This window comes from Penicillium taxi (assembly GCF_028828555.1).
Source record: "Penicillium taxi strain IBT 34144 chromosome Unknown utg000002l_segment0_segment0, whole genome shotgun sequence".
NCBI lineage: Eukaryota > Fungi > Ascomycota > Eurotiomycetes > Eurotiales > Aspergillaceae > Penicillium > Penicillium taxi.
The window spans coordinates 3,436,046-3,447,923 of NW_026643204.1; the positions used below are offsets into that span (position 1 = coordinate 3,436,046).

General features: G+C 45.8%; 4 protein-coding genes across 4 annotated transcripts; 2 read left to right on the forward strand and 2 right to left on the reverse strand.

Annotated features, from left to right (window-relative positions):
• Nucleotides 1-665: 665 nt before the first annotated feature.
• On the forward strand, nt 666-2,357 carry N7495_003195 (uncharacterized protein; the record flags this gene model as incomplete). Its single annotated transcript, XM_057205864.1, has 1 exon — nt 666-2,357. The coding sequence occupies one exon, from the start codon at nt 666-668 to the stop codon at nt 2,355-2,357; it is 1,692 nt and encodes a 563-aa protein (XP_057066471.1).
• Nucleotides 2,358-6,704: 4,347 nt separating this feature from the next.
• N7495_003196 (PDK/BCKDK family protein kinase) lies at nt 6,705-8,473 on the reverse strand (the record flags this gene model as incomplete). Its single annotated transcript, XM_057205865.1, has 3 exons — nt 6,705-6,921; nt 7,054-8,045; nt 8,165-8,473. 3 exons carry the CDS (start codon nt 8,471-8,473, stop codon nt 6,705-6,707), a joined length of 1,518 nt encoding a protein of 505 aa, XP_057066472.1.
• Nucleotides 8,474-9,511: 1,038 nt separating this feature from the next.
• N7495_003197 (uncharacterized protein) lies at nt 9,512-9,736 on the forward strand (the record flags this gene model as incomplete). The annotated part of the gene is made up of 1 exon (XM_057205866.1): nt 9,512-9,736. One exon carries the CDS (start codon nt 9,512-9,514, stop codon nt 9,734-9,736), a length of 225 nt encoding a protein of 74 aa, XP_057066473.1.
• A 1,165-nt stretch (nt 9,737-10,901) lies between these two features.
• N7495_003198 (uncharacterized protein) lies at nt 10,902-11,444 on the reverse strand (the record flags this gene model as incomplete). Its single annotated transcript, XM_057205867.1, is given in 3 exon segments — nt 10,902-11,135; nt 11,155-11,231; nt 11,291-11,444. The coding sequence occupies 3 exon segments, from the start codon at nt 11,442-11,444 to the stop codon at nt 10,902-10,904; spliced, it is 465 nt and encodes a 154-aa protein (XP_057066474.1).
• Between the last annotated feature and the right edge of the window lie 434 nt (nt 11,445-11,878).

Genomic DNA, 11,878 nt, shown 5'->3' on the forward strand with positions numbered 1-11,878 from the left:
TGTTTGACGATGACTGGAACAGCAATTCCATACAGGTATGTATATATAACCTTGGAGATGATTAGGTAGTTTCCAATCTTGAAATGGAGGTTATCCGTATCAATTGATGTTTCTATGGATATTTCTCAGGTACGAGAGGTACCTGTAAATAAACAAAGCTCAGTATAACAGCACTGCGATCATTACAGGACATCCCCAAGCCACATTCAAGATGAACCTGTGGTAGAAATCCCAACCATGAAACCAACGACGCCTAGAAGAAAGCTTCAACTCCACAGGGTACTCCGTATAGTGCGGGTGGCCTGTGGAGAAGTCCCGATCGGCCCGAATTGAGGAGAAAGAGAAAGGCGTCGACACACTACACAGGTTAGTACGGAGTAGAAAATCGTAAGATGGACATTAAGTTGGGAGGCCAGGATTGAATTCAATAGTGTAGTTTGCAAAGGTACTGAAAAAAGTACGAGATTCTTTAAAGGATTGAAAGTCGGGAGAAGAACACGGGAGCGGGGTGCTTCTTCTTCTTCCTCTTTGCTTCTCCTCTTTCTTCCCTTCACCCTCCACACTATAGAATACTCCTTCTCTGTTCTTTCATATCTGTTTTGTTTCTCTGCTTTCAAGTCATTGTGATTGATGTTGTTTAATCAGACCACATCTAAACTTCAATAATGTTTGGCTGGGGCGCTGGGCTCACAGTGGCAACAACAACTGCAGAACCGGAGAAAGAGCGAAAGCCACCTGCTCAACCAACACCACTTGACTTCCCTATATACAAACTCCCCGATGCGGTCCAGAATGAGGCTGACTCAACCCTTCATGATTTCCAAAACAACCTGGCTGGCATTAAAAGCCCCCAGGATATCTCCCACGATCGCTTCAAGCCGTTAAACCTCCAAGTCGAAAGCGATGTCGACGTGAGCCGTATGTTCCCAGATGATCAGGCGCGCTCTCTCCCACCAGTACCTTGGCAGTTGGATGAGACCCAGTCTGGGGATGCCCCTAGACCTCAGATGAGCAATGGCCTCCCTTACCCCGCGAAAGAACGTTTCGACATCCTGCAGCGTGAATTGGTGTTAGACGATGACGATGTGTTTCGTGAAGTGGCCCGTTTGCCCCAACGGGAGGGACGGGAAAGGGTGAGGGTCACGCAAACCAGGAAGTTTTGGGCCGGCTTGGAGCATATGGCTCAGTATTGGGATAAGAGACTGGACCACTACTACGAGAAACCGGCATCTCCAAAGCAAACCCCGACAGACGGTGAGTCCAAGGGGGTTCAGGATCAGGATCAGAATGGAATGGATACAGATGAACAACCAGACACAATAGAATCCAAGATGGAAGTGGATGGCCCGACAGAATCTGTGTACACAGGTCGTCGCGTCGACGCTGGGTCTGAAATGCCGGACGATATGCGCGATGAGACGATCAGAGCATTCATCGAGATGGCAGCTTGGCCATTTGGATGCCAGGTGACCATCCCACCCCTTGCGCCGCGATTGATGGTCAAGAGTCTGCTCTTCCCAGTGCGACAAACATTCCAAGCTGCACGGTCTCCGCGAGACCGCCAAGTCGCCCGCAGCGGGATCCTAGAGGGACCTGTCCTAATCGCGCAATGCCGACCGGAGACTAGTTTCCGCTCTGAGAACGATACGCCCGGTGAAGCCCTAGGCGACATGTGTGATGTTTTCCGCGAGGTCGGCGGTATGCTGCTAGCCGCACAGGAACGTGCTCGCGAGGGCTTGTCCGAGCAGCGCCCCGGAGAAGGCAAGTGGTGGACGACCACAGCGCGATTCGGAGGCGCCCCTCACGATGAAATTCTAGACGATCTCGTTACAGGGCCAGGCATGCATGGGATGCCTCTACCTGATTCAATGGTCGGCGAAGATGACGCGTCGACGCTGACCGGGACGTCCGAGAGCGCGCCTAAACGGCATAAATATGAACATCCCTTCGTCACCTCTCTAAACCGTCGACCGAGCGCCATGCGCAAAATGACTAGTAGCGAGAAATGGAAGATCTTACAACCTGGTCCGGGTCTCTGGGACAAGCGTATGAAATACATGCAGATCGGTAAAGCTAAGGACAGTCCATTCGACGATATCTACATGGTCTCGTCGATCAACCATCACATCTCTATACTGCATCTGCGGGTCCACAAGCGGTATATCGATGTGCTCAGCTCAGGAAAGCCATCTACCCAGGAGCAGTCAAATGATGGCCAACCGTGGCATGTATTGAAACTTCAGCGCACGAGGTGGTACGACTTGTTTGATGCAAATGACCGCGTCGAGGCCCTGAAGGGTGTGTGGAGTCTATTCCATTACCAACTGAGAACTATCCCAGATGTCCAGACGGTATAGACGGCGTTGGGTGCATCAAATTGTTGGTTTTTGAAAGACTGTTGGGAATTCATTTCAGATTCATGCATCTTGTACATACAGGCGGACTGTCTTGGATTGATTTCTATTCATTGCTTGCGTTGTTTTGACTGGATTCGTCCTCTCAAATTGCATATAGACTGGATACTGTCTGGAACATATTACTCTTCCGTTTTTGTCTTTTTATCTGATAAGCCTCTTCCACTCTTTTTTTTGCAATGTTTCCGTTAGTCAAATGCATCTATATCAATCGTTCTGATTTTCCATTCCAGTGATCGAATCTTGAAGTTTCAAAAGAGTTTGGATCATGGTACTCGTATCCAGATGATTTCGGGATTTCCATGATAGCTCAGCGAGTACCTAGGTAGTTTGAATGTGGGTACGAACGAGCAAGGCGGGCTTCAATACATACAGTTGAGGCCACATTGGAGCCCTAGGTAAGAGCTTTGGAAACCCGTGGACTTTTACAAGAGGATTTGAATCTTTTATATGAGCATTGCAAGGCTCGACATAAGTGTCGGCAGCGTCAAGATCGTTGGAAGAATTGATATATGCATCGACGTATTCTATGGAAACTGCAATTGGAATCGGCATCGGCATCAGTGTTCCAGGGTTAATTATTGGCAATACAAGCATCGACATAAGTAATGAAGGCTTTAATATAAGCGTCCACAACTTTGAGAAAATTATTGAAAGCTAGTATATCAGCCTAAGAAGCTTCATCTTTATGGGCCACGTCATAAACAGCGACTTTGTCGATTAATGGCAGCGGTAATAACAGCCAGTACCGAGGCAGTAATGCTCAAAGAATCTGCCATCGATCCTCATTGTAGAGAAATATATTTTGAGGTTGAAGTAAAAGGTACGAAAAAGGAATACTCATCACAGTTGAGGAGGGGTTTCTGGTTCAAATAACAGCTCATATGCTAAAGATCCGCCAGAAATGCCCTTCAGTGCCGTGAGCCCTACGGCCTTGATGAGAACAGCCGTGCCCTCCAGGGCTGAATTTCCATTCGCTAATTCTGCAATTTGAGCTTTCATTTATGGTCCTCGGTATAACGAGCTTGAATTATCAAGGACATAAATTCAGAACGACAGCACAAAACAGCTAGGAATATATCTATGGTACGTGTATAAACTATTCATTTTTAGTATCCTTATGTCATAAAGTCATAGATTCGTAAACTGTTGATTTTACAATAGTAAGTCGCCCTTATATCAGTCGGTCGACGGTCGCATGAAGGTGCCCAGGTCACAGGTTAGGTGCATGATTTTAAAGATTCCTTTTTGCCCTCCACGGGGTTACTGATGTTCCGTATTAGATCATGGATGACAGGAATGTCGACGGATTTGATTCGTTTAGGCCGATCTTTCAGGCCACTGATAGAAAATGGACTTGGGCTTGAGATCGTCAATCAAGATTTATCATTATATTTATCATTTACAGATGATTGGAGACGTCTTGCAGAAGAACTGATATCATTGAAAGCCCAATATCATTATGTACCTCGAAACTGACCAATCAGATCGCTTTAGACACCTTATAATCAAGGTAGCGAAGGCACATCCTACGACCTTAGAAGCAATCTTGGTCCAAGGTTGATAGGTTAAAGATACTGTCGGTACACCTGTATCAAGTGTGGAATAGCTATTCGATAGGCTAACGCCCACTTCTAATACCTATTACAGGTTACGCTTTACGCCTTACGCCCCTATAATATCTTGTGTCTCTAAAGTGGTTCTAAAGTGGTTGTAAAGTCTGCCTTTCATTCATGGTAAGGATTAACTATTTATCTTACAAGTTGCTCTTCTGTCTGAGACGAATGTGTTCCATCGTCTAAGATAGGAGAGCCGGTGAAGACGGGACATCGTATTTGTATGCATATTGATCAAGGTTGTTGCTTGATGCACTACGAACAGGGGTTCGTGATGTGGTCTAAACCGGGGTGTCGTTGTTCGATATCTCAACAGATACCTAGGTACCTAGGTGTCAGATAATAATCCGATTCAGAATCTGTGAAAAACAACGGATTTGGGGCATTAGGTATGTAGTATGAAATATATGTACCTACACTTGTACGGTACACCTAGATATATAAAAACATTATAACTATGACCTAGGTAAATAGCTCTTAAAATTCTAAGTTTATCAAAAAGCCGTCAAGTACCCTACATCTTATCTAAATGCTTGTATCTTGCATATTCCATAACCTCTAGCATTCTAAGCAAATGTCAAACGCTATCGCGCCACTGCACCTTGGTAACCGGCATGTGTGGTGAGAAAGGCAGCTGCACAAGACAGAGTATCGGGTAAAAGGGGATGAGTTTTGAAGGGGCTAAGGAAAGGTACTGTCTTGGCCAAACACCCAATCTCGGAAGCTGCCTACGCGGCCCAATTGTGGTATATTCCTGCCAGGACCTGTTCATCGGTAGTGCACCACGAGGCCCGTTGCATCTTGCTAGAAGTGGCTGCACGACTGCAGCTGCAAGTCTGATTCTTGTCAGACTTTGAAATAACGACGCCATCGGCTGAGATATCAACTCCATTTAGCTTTACATCGCTATACAAAGCTTCGTGGTTCCAGAGTAGATTCTTCTTGTCATGGCAGTCATTATCTACTGGCAGATACAGATAAGCCAGACAATTCTGGCCACCTTTGTATCTCTCAAGTTCCTTCAGTCAAGAAATTCACTGGACATATCTGCTCATAAGATCTCCGAAACCCTAGAACTTAACTACATCCCTTGAGTTATCAAGATTTGGTAGACTAACGGTTGAAATACATCTTTCTGTCAATAATCATTCAATAGGAAGCGTGTAGACTATTTCTTTAAGAGACCAAAAGAGAGATACATGAGTGTGAGGTAATATAGACTAATTGAAGGTTAGTGATGGGACTACTGCACTAGTGACCGAGAGAAATATAACATAAATTGATGAATAGCTGATTGCCATATTTGTCGCTGATATAGCAAATGTAGAATTATCGACTGGTTCTATACTCGATAGGTAACCATAGGAGGTTGGCCCCACTATAAGTTATCTAGGAAAAGTCTTCGCTTAAACCATATTTATATTGCTAAGGCGATGAGATCAAGTCATGAGGTATAGGTGGGATAGAACAAATGGAACCCTATATCAAATGTACCAACAGCTGTGTACAAAAGATTTAAATCAACCTTGTCGAGCCGAACGAAGCTGGTGAAGCCGGTATCGAGCGTTGACACACTCTGGCATATGGCTGGATCTCATATCCTGAATGTCTTATCATCGGACGCTGATACGAGTTTATTCCATCTGGCGACCAGGAAATCAAGATGACCTCATCCACATACCCCTTAAGAGTGGAAACGCTCTGGTCCATGGATGAATCACAGATTCGGACTGTCCTATCAACAAATGCTGATGCGAGTAGGGTTCCATCTGACGACCAGTAGACACAGACGTATTCTGCGGCTGCCAGTGGATTTGGACTGGCTTGTCTCACATCTTTAATAGAGACTCTAGGTGATTTGATATTGAAAATATCAAATCGAAGCGTCTTACACATGACTTCGAGGGAACGCTCGAAAATCGTATAGTGTTTAGTTCCTGTACCTCTGGGAAGTAGCTCATTTTGTGCTTCCTGGAGTAGGAAGGTCTTTACAGATTGATGAATGGATAGAATAGTATCGTCTTGCAATGTTAATAGCGAGCCACAAATCTCAATAAAATTTGAGAGGACTTCATAGTCATTATAATCATCGTCCCACACTTCTATAAGTAAGGGTGGTTCGCTAAGCGTGATAGGTCGATCACTGGGTGGCTCCTACCTATGCTCCATCCCAAGACATGTCACTTTAGGGGTTTGATTACAAGTACTAGAACGAGAACTTCCATCCCTTCAACTAGGACAGTAAGCGGAGATGAGATATTCAATCGAAATTCTGAAGAATATGGCAGAGAAGAACAGCCAGACTAAATCTCACTTGATGAACTAAAGACGAAGATTCCGCTACATTGGCTGGTCTGGTGTCGTGAATGAACTTACATCCGAAATTGAGGACGACCGCTGCAAGAGCGAATAGCTAGAATATTGGTCAAAATGGGTTCGATTCAGTAGAATTCCAGACACGAAGATTGTATTTCAAACAAATAGGCATTCTAAAGTTCAGCATACGATAATATTTTTTTTTAGATATCCGTGCTCGTCGAAAAAAAGAGCTAAGGCGCGCTTTTAAAATTGCTTACGCCGCATTTGCTGAGTGATCATTCGTAATTCCAGTTGCAATGGATGATAAGTAGACACGGACTCATACAATAGCCAGATCAAGACGAGATATATTCAATTACATCTGCTCTTCCTCTCGTCGTCGTGGCTCTTTGTTGAACATACTCTCTGTGTCTCCGACCTGCTTACGTTCGGAGACTTCGCGGCTACGCATTCTGGAGCGCATGCTTTGGGCATTCATTAGCGTCAGTCCTCGAGATGGCGCGGGTTGATGATCCGGTTCAAAGTACAAGGGGTGCAGGCGGTGCGAGGTTGTGAACCGGGCCCGGCCGTCTCTCGTGACGGGTAATTGTCATTGTAGAGGTTCCGAGCTTGATGAGAGGCGGTTCAGATGGAGATAGACATCTGTTCCGTATCTATAGTTGCGTTAGTCAGTTTTCTGTTGTTAAAGAAGGAATGAGACCTACCCCTCCATGCTGATTAGTTTGAGGTCGCCTCCAAAGTAGCGCGAGTAGAGCCGACTGATGGGCAATCCGTAGCCGAAACCGGCCATTGGCGCTTTGAAGTCACTCTGATCAAAGTCTGGTTCCAGGTTCGGGGTTTGCTCCACCGTCGTGTACATGTAGGTCCACACGAGAGGGATCGCAGATCGGGGGATACCGCCACCTTCATCAGAGATCTTGATGGTGATGTCCTCTTTACCCTCAGCTACGATCACTTTGGTTACTGGATAAGAGTCTCGATCGGTTCCGTGGTGTTCAACGACCGCACGTAGCGAGTTTTTAAGGGTCTCGAAGAGCATGTGCGACAGGTGGCCGGGGACATACATGAAGTTCAAGTCGTCCCTGCAGACCAGCTGCACCTTGGGCGCCTCAAACAGACCGAAGTAATCCTCACAGACGAACCGAGCATTATCGATAGCTTCCAGTGCGATATCCTTAACGTTGGTCTTGGTACAAATTATGCCGACATAATGAGGATGTTTGACGTTTGATTGTTGAGTGAGTGCGATGTGTTGGCCAATTAACATTCGTATACCGATTCGTGACATGTAGAAGCGATCCAAAAACGACTGGATCGTCGAGTCGATCTGCATGCGCTGCCGCACCCGCTTCCATTCAAGGATACCTTGTGCGACAGTGGTCACAACACCGTCATGTCGTCGCTTGATACCTTCTAGAGTCTTGGCAAATCTTTTATTGTAATCGTTCAGCTCCGGAGGCCAATCCGCGTAGTCATCTGAAGGGTAAAAGTATCGCCGTCCTGCAGCCGCAGCGGCTTTTCCGCTGCTGGGCTGGATAATCGAAGAAGGCAAGGACCGGTACTGACCTTCGCGGATACTGGGGTTCGGAATTGTTTCCGAGAGGATTTTGGAGAAGTTTGGATTATTACGACTCGGTCGCAGCAGACGGGCTTTGACTTCTTGTGTCAGGGAGGGACGGGGGAGATTTATTATTTCCTGGAGAGTGGAGAGTTCGTGAGTCATAAGAAGTCGTCACTGAAGCAGGTGAATGAGTGGAAGTGAAGAGCATGAGGGAGCCGAGCAGAGAAATCAAAGTCGTGCTAGGTCATACATACCTCGATTGACTGCGCGTACCAGTCCTGGACTTTCTTAATGGAGGGCATCTCGCTGAGTCCATCAGGCAACTCACCCAGGTCTTGGACCCGGTGCGACAGGCGGATAGGAAGCTCCTCAGATAGGAACTGTGAAGCACGGAAAAGAGTTCCTGATTGAATGAGTAGACGTTCTAATTTTATTTCACGACAATGCATACCAGTAGAGGGTAGGTCACCAAACTGGACCATCTGCCTCAACGAGACACCGGTTGCGGGGAAGCTGGCATAATGCGTGATGATTTCCATCAAGCGCTCCGACGGCTTCCACATATTGTATTCAGGCCAAATGGCCGAAAGAAATCTGGAATACAATGGAGTGTGTTCAGGTGAAGGCAGGAGAGGAAGATGTCGCGTGCAAGGGGAGTAGTTGCGGGACTGCCGAGGTTGTCCGATCGGACGGAAAGAGGAAATCTTTAAGGCACCGATGTTCATGTCATCTGACTTGAAGTATGGAAAATAAATAACGGTCAAAATAAATAACAAAATAAAATGCAGAAACATTAAAATGTACATAGGAGGATCATTCATCCCCGGAATTAAGCCCCAGGTCTTAGATTATTAGGTCTATAGCCTTTACCCCAGAGGGAAATGAACTCGTCCGAGCCTCCGAGGGGATATGGGTATTTCCGGCAAGCAACCACGGTATTTGGCCATATACCTAAATATAACATTTATTTTAACAAGCCCTACTATACAATTTACCTAGGTAATGTGAAGTGCTCAGGCTTCTTTGGTAGTTCAAAATTGTTCATACCTAGGTATTCGTCCATACTCCGCATCCTCTGTGCTCCGTATTTATCAATAGCTTAGGGTTTGCACTCCCCGGATCTACTCCTTTCATCCGAATCAGTGGGGCGAACACCTTCATTAGTACTTTTGTTCTGTGCCTAGGTACTTCGGCGAATGAGCCTTAATCCTTATGGCCTCGCTCTTTTTGTGCTTTAAGACGAGGTCAGCGCGTAGACCTGGAACATATCAACCAAGGCACTATCTCCCCTTAATATCCTTGGATCATGACTTCTGCAGGTACTTCATCGAAAGTCCGTACTTTATACCTACCTATCTCAACCGGAGTAAATCACATTCGCCAATTGTGGGCCCAAACGGTCAGTGGATCCGCTTTGGAAACTCAAGATTCCCTATTCGAGCTCTTGCTGCTTCTCTTGCTCCTTCGGGGACTGTGGGACCCTGTTAGGACTCGCTTCACTTTTGTGCGCAGAATTCCCTCTTTTTTTTTCTTCCTCTGAAACCCCTAATCCCCTCCAAGAGCTCATCATTCAAAGCTCTGACCTCCAGATTCCTTGAGCCATGTCTCGTCGCAGAAACTCTGAACCAATGAACGAGGCCTTTGCATACCCCTCTCCTCGCCGTGGGCCCATTGAGGGCCCCAATGGCCGAAGACTCATTCGCCGTGTCACTTGGCGGTCTTCCACGTACAAACTCATGGCTTCATTGTGGGTGATAGGAGTCTTGTACATTCTTTGGCTCACCCGAGATTTATATCTTCCCTCAAGCTTATTCACCAATGAATGACTTCTGGGTGACTCAACACTATATCCTGTCTTGGGAAAGATAGACTCTGACAGAGAGAAATGAGTTCCCGCGCCGAGCTTCTTGCCCGCCATCCACCATAATTGAACCTTCCGGATTGGCTGAACTAGTGCATCTTCGCAGAGAAGATTTCACATGCTGCATATTGTGATGATCTGTTCGCAAATATCGACAATCGATGTATTGCTACATTCGTTAGAGGTGCTGAACATTGCATGCACCCAATTGAACAGATGCACCGAACTCGCACACATTTTACTGCTGCCTCATCATTCCAGAAAGGAGGAACTAAGCAGGAGTTCCCGACTATAAATACGTATTCGATTCACCTGCGGGTGGAACCGGTGAAGTTGCCACGGTCTTATTTCTTTTTTTCTACAGGGAAATACCCAGACCAGACTTCAGATATTCAGGATGATTGATTTTAACACTCGAAAAATTGTGATTTTCTCTTATGACCGCATAAAGCAGCTGACAATGTCAATTTCTATTGTTGCAAAGTTGGAACCTTCCATCTACTAGATGAATAGCTGTCATATCATTCCATAGTTTTTCTTTGCTATACCTTGATACCTAGGTATAGGTTAGCTAATTTTGGAGCTCTCACTTTGGAAATGCGACATTTCAAACACCTGGGTACCTAGTACCGTAATTGAAAGGTATATAAGATGGATTTCACTGGAGTTCAATGTTCTAAGCTTTTCCAATGTTGTTCACTCTGGGGACTAGAGCTATATCAGCCACCAAGGTACCAGGACACGGGCCACATAATGATGAATACAGACTTCAAAGGATGCGCTAATAAATGTACGTCCTTTTTCAAGGTGGGGCGTGCCTAAATTAACTACAGTTCAAACGAGGCCAGACTTACCAAAGCCCAAAACTCGGTCTGAATACTCCACTATGCCTGAACCCCCAGCTCCAAAATCACAAATTCATCAGCCTCAGAATTCAACCTAACAAGTGTATCAATGGGTAAAGTCAAAATAGAACTAATATAGCCAAATTCAATATTAATAACGATCGGCAGCTCGCGCTGAACGATAGTCTCAAAAACCTTACAAATAACCATGGTGAGCTCATCACGCAATCTGGAATCATACTTACACACTCCCCCAACAGACAGACCACTAGTATCGCCCATCGCTTATAAAAGTACGAGATCGACTGTACTGCTGCGGAAACTCGTGATGGAATACGGAGACAGCTCAACACCGCCAATCGAGGACTCTAGAAACATGATCTTTTCTTTCCAGGTCTCTAGAGCATACTTAGCTCCTTGCAGTCGCACGACAGGGCCTACAAAGCCACTAAAGAGATGGCCGGTGGCCTGAACTACAAGCCATCGCCACAATGGCGTTTCGGCTAGTTCATGTGCGTTCTCTGGGATATTTTTTTACCAATGCAACTGTTGTATTGCACGGGTATGGATTGGGGCGAGGCAGTGGGCCAACTGCATCACTGAAATGATTCAGGACTTTCAGGAAATGATTGATGGTGAGCTACATTGGCGACTGAAAGTTGGGAAAATCAGACAATAAGCTTGGTCCTTAGAATGTGCGCAGGTGCGAGGTGCGATTATCCAATGAAGCCAAGTGATGCCGCTATATTCGATGAGGATCTTAGGTGACGATTTTATGAGTGCATAGTCGAGGAAGGAGAGCATCTCATTTGCATGGTCACCACCCATCGTGTAGATTATGGCATTGATCGAGTCGTTACTGATCGCTGCATGGGGTTCTGCGCGGCGGATTTTGACCAACTAGGTTATACTCGCATCACCTGCAAGTTTTGTGTAGAATGTCTGCACTTTGAAACCAAGAGACTTACGTGTTCTCCTCCACGTCGGAGGGGGCCTGCTAGGACATGGTTCAGACGTGGGGATTATGAGACAAAGGCGATTGTATCACCCTCCTTCAGAGCTTCAGGGATGGCCAGTCCACTATATTTGGATAGAGGGCATTTCAGATATGACAATCAAAGATGAAGAATGTCAAGTGAATGTTTTGTGGTTTGGAATTAAAAGATTACAAGTTGACCGGCGACAGCTCAAACCCCGCGTATGATCAATCCTGATTACTTAACAGGATAGCATGATCATTAAGCAAAGGAACAAGTACATAC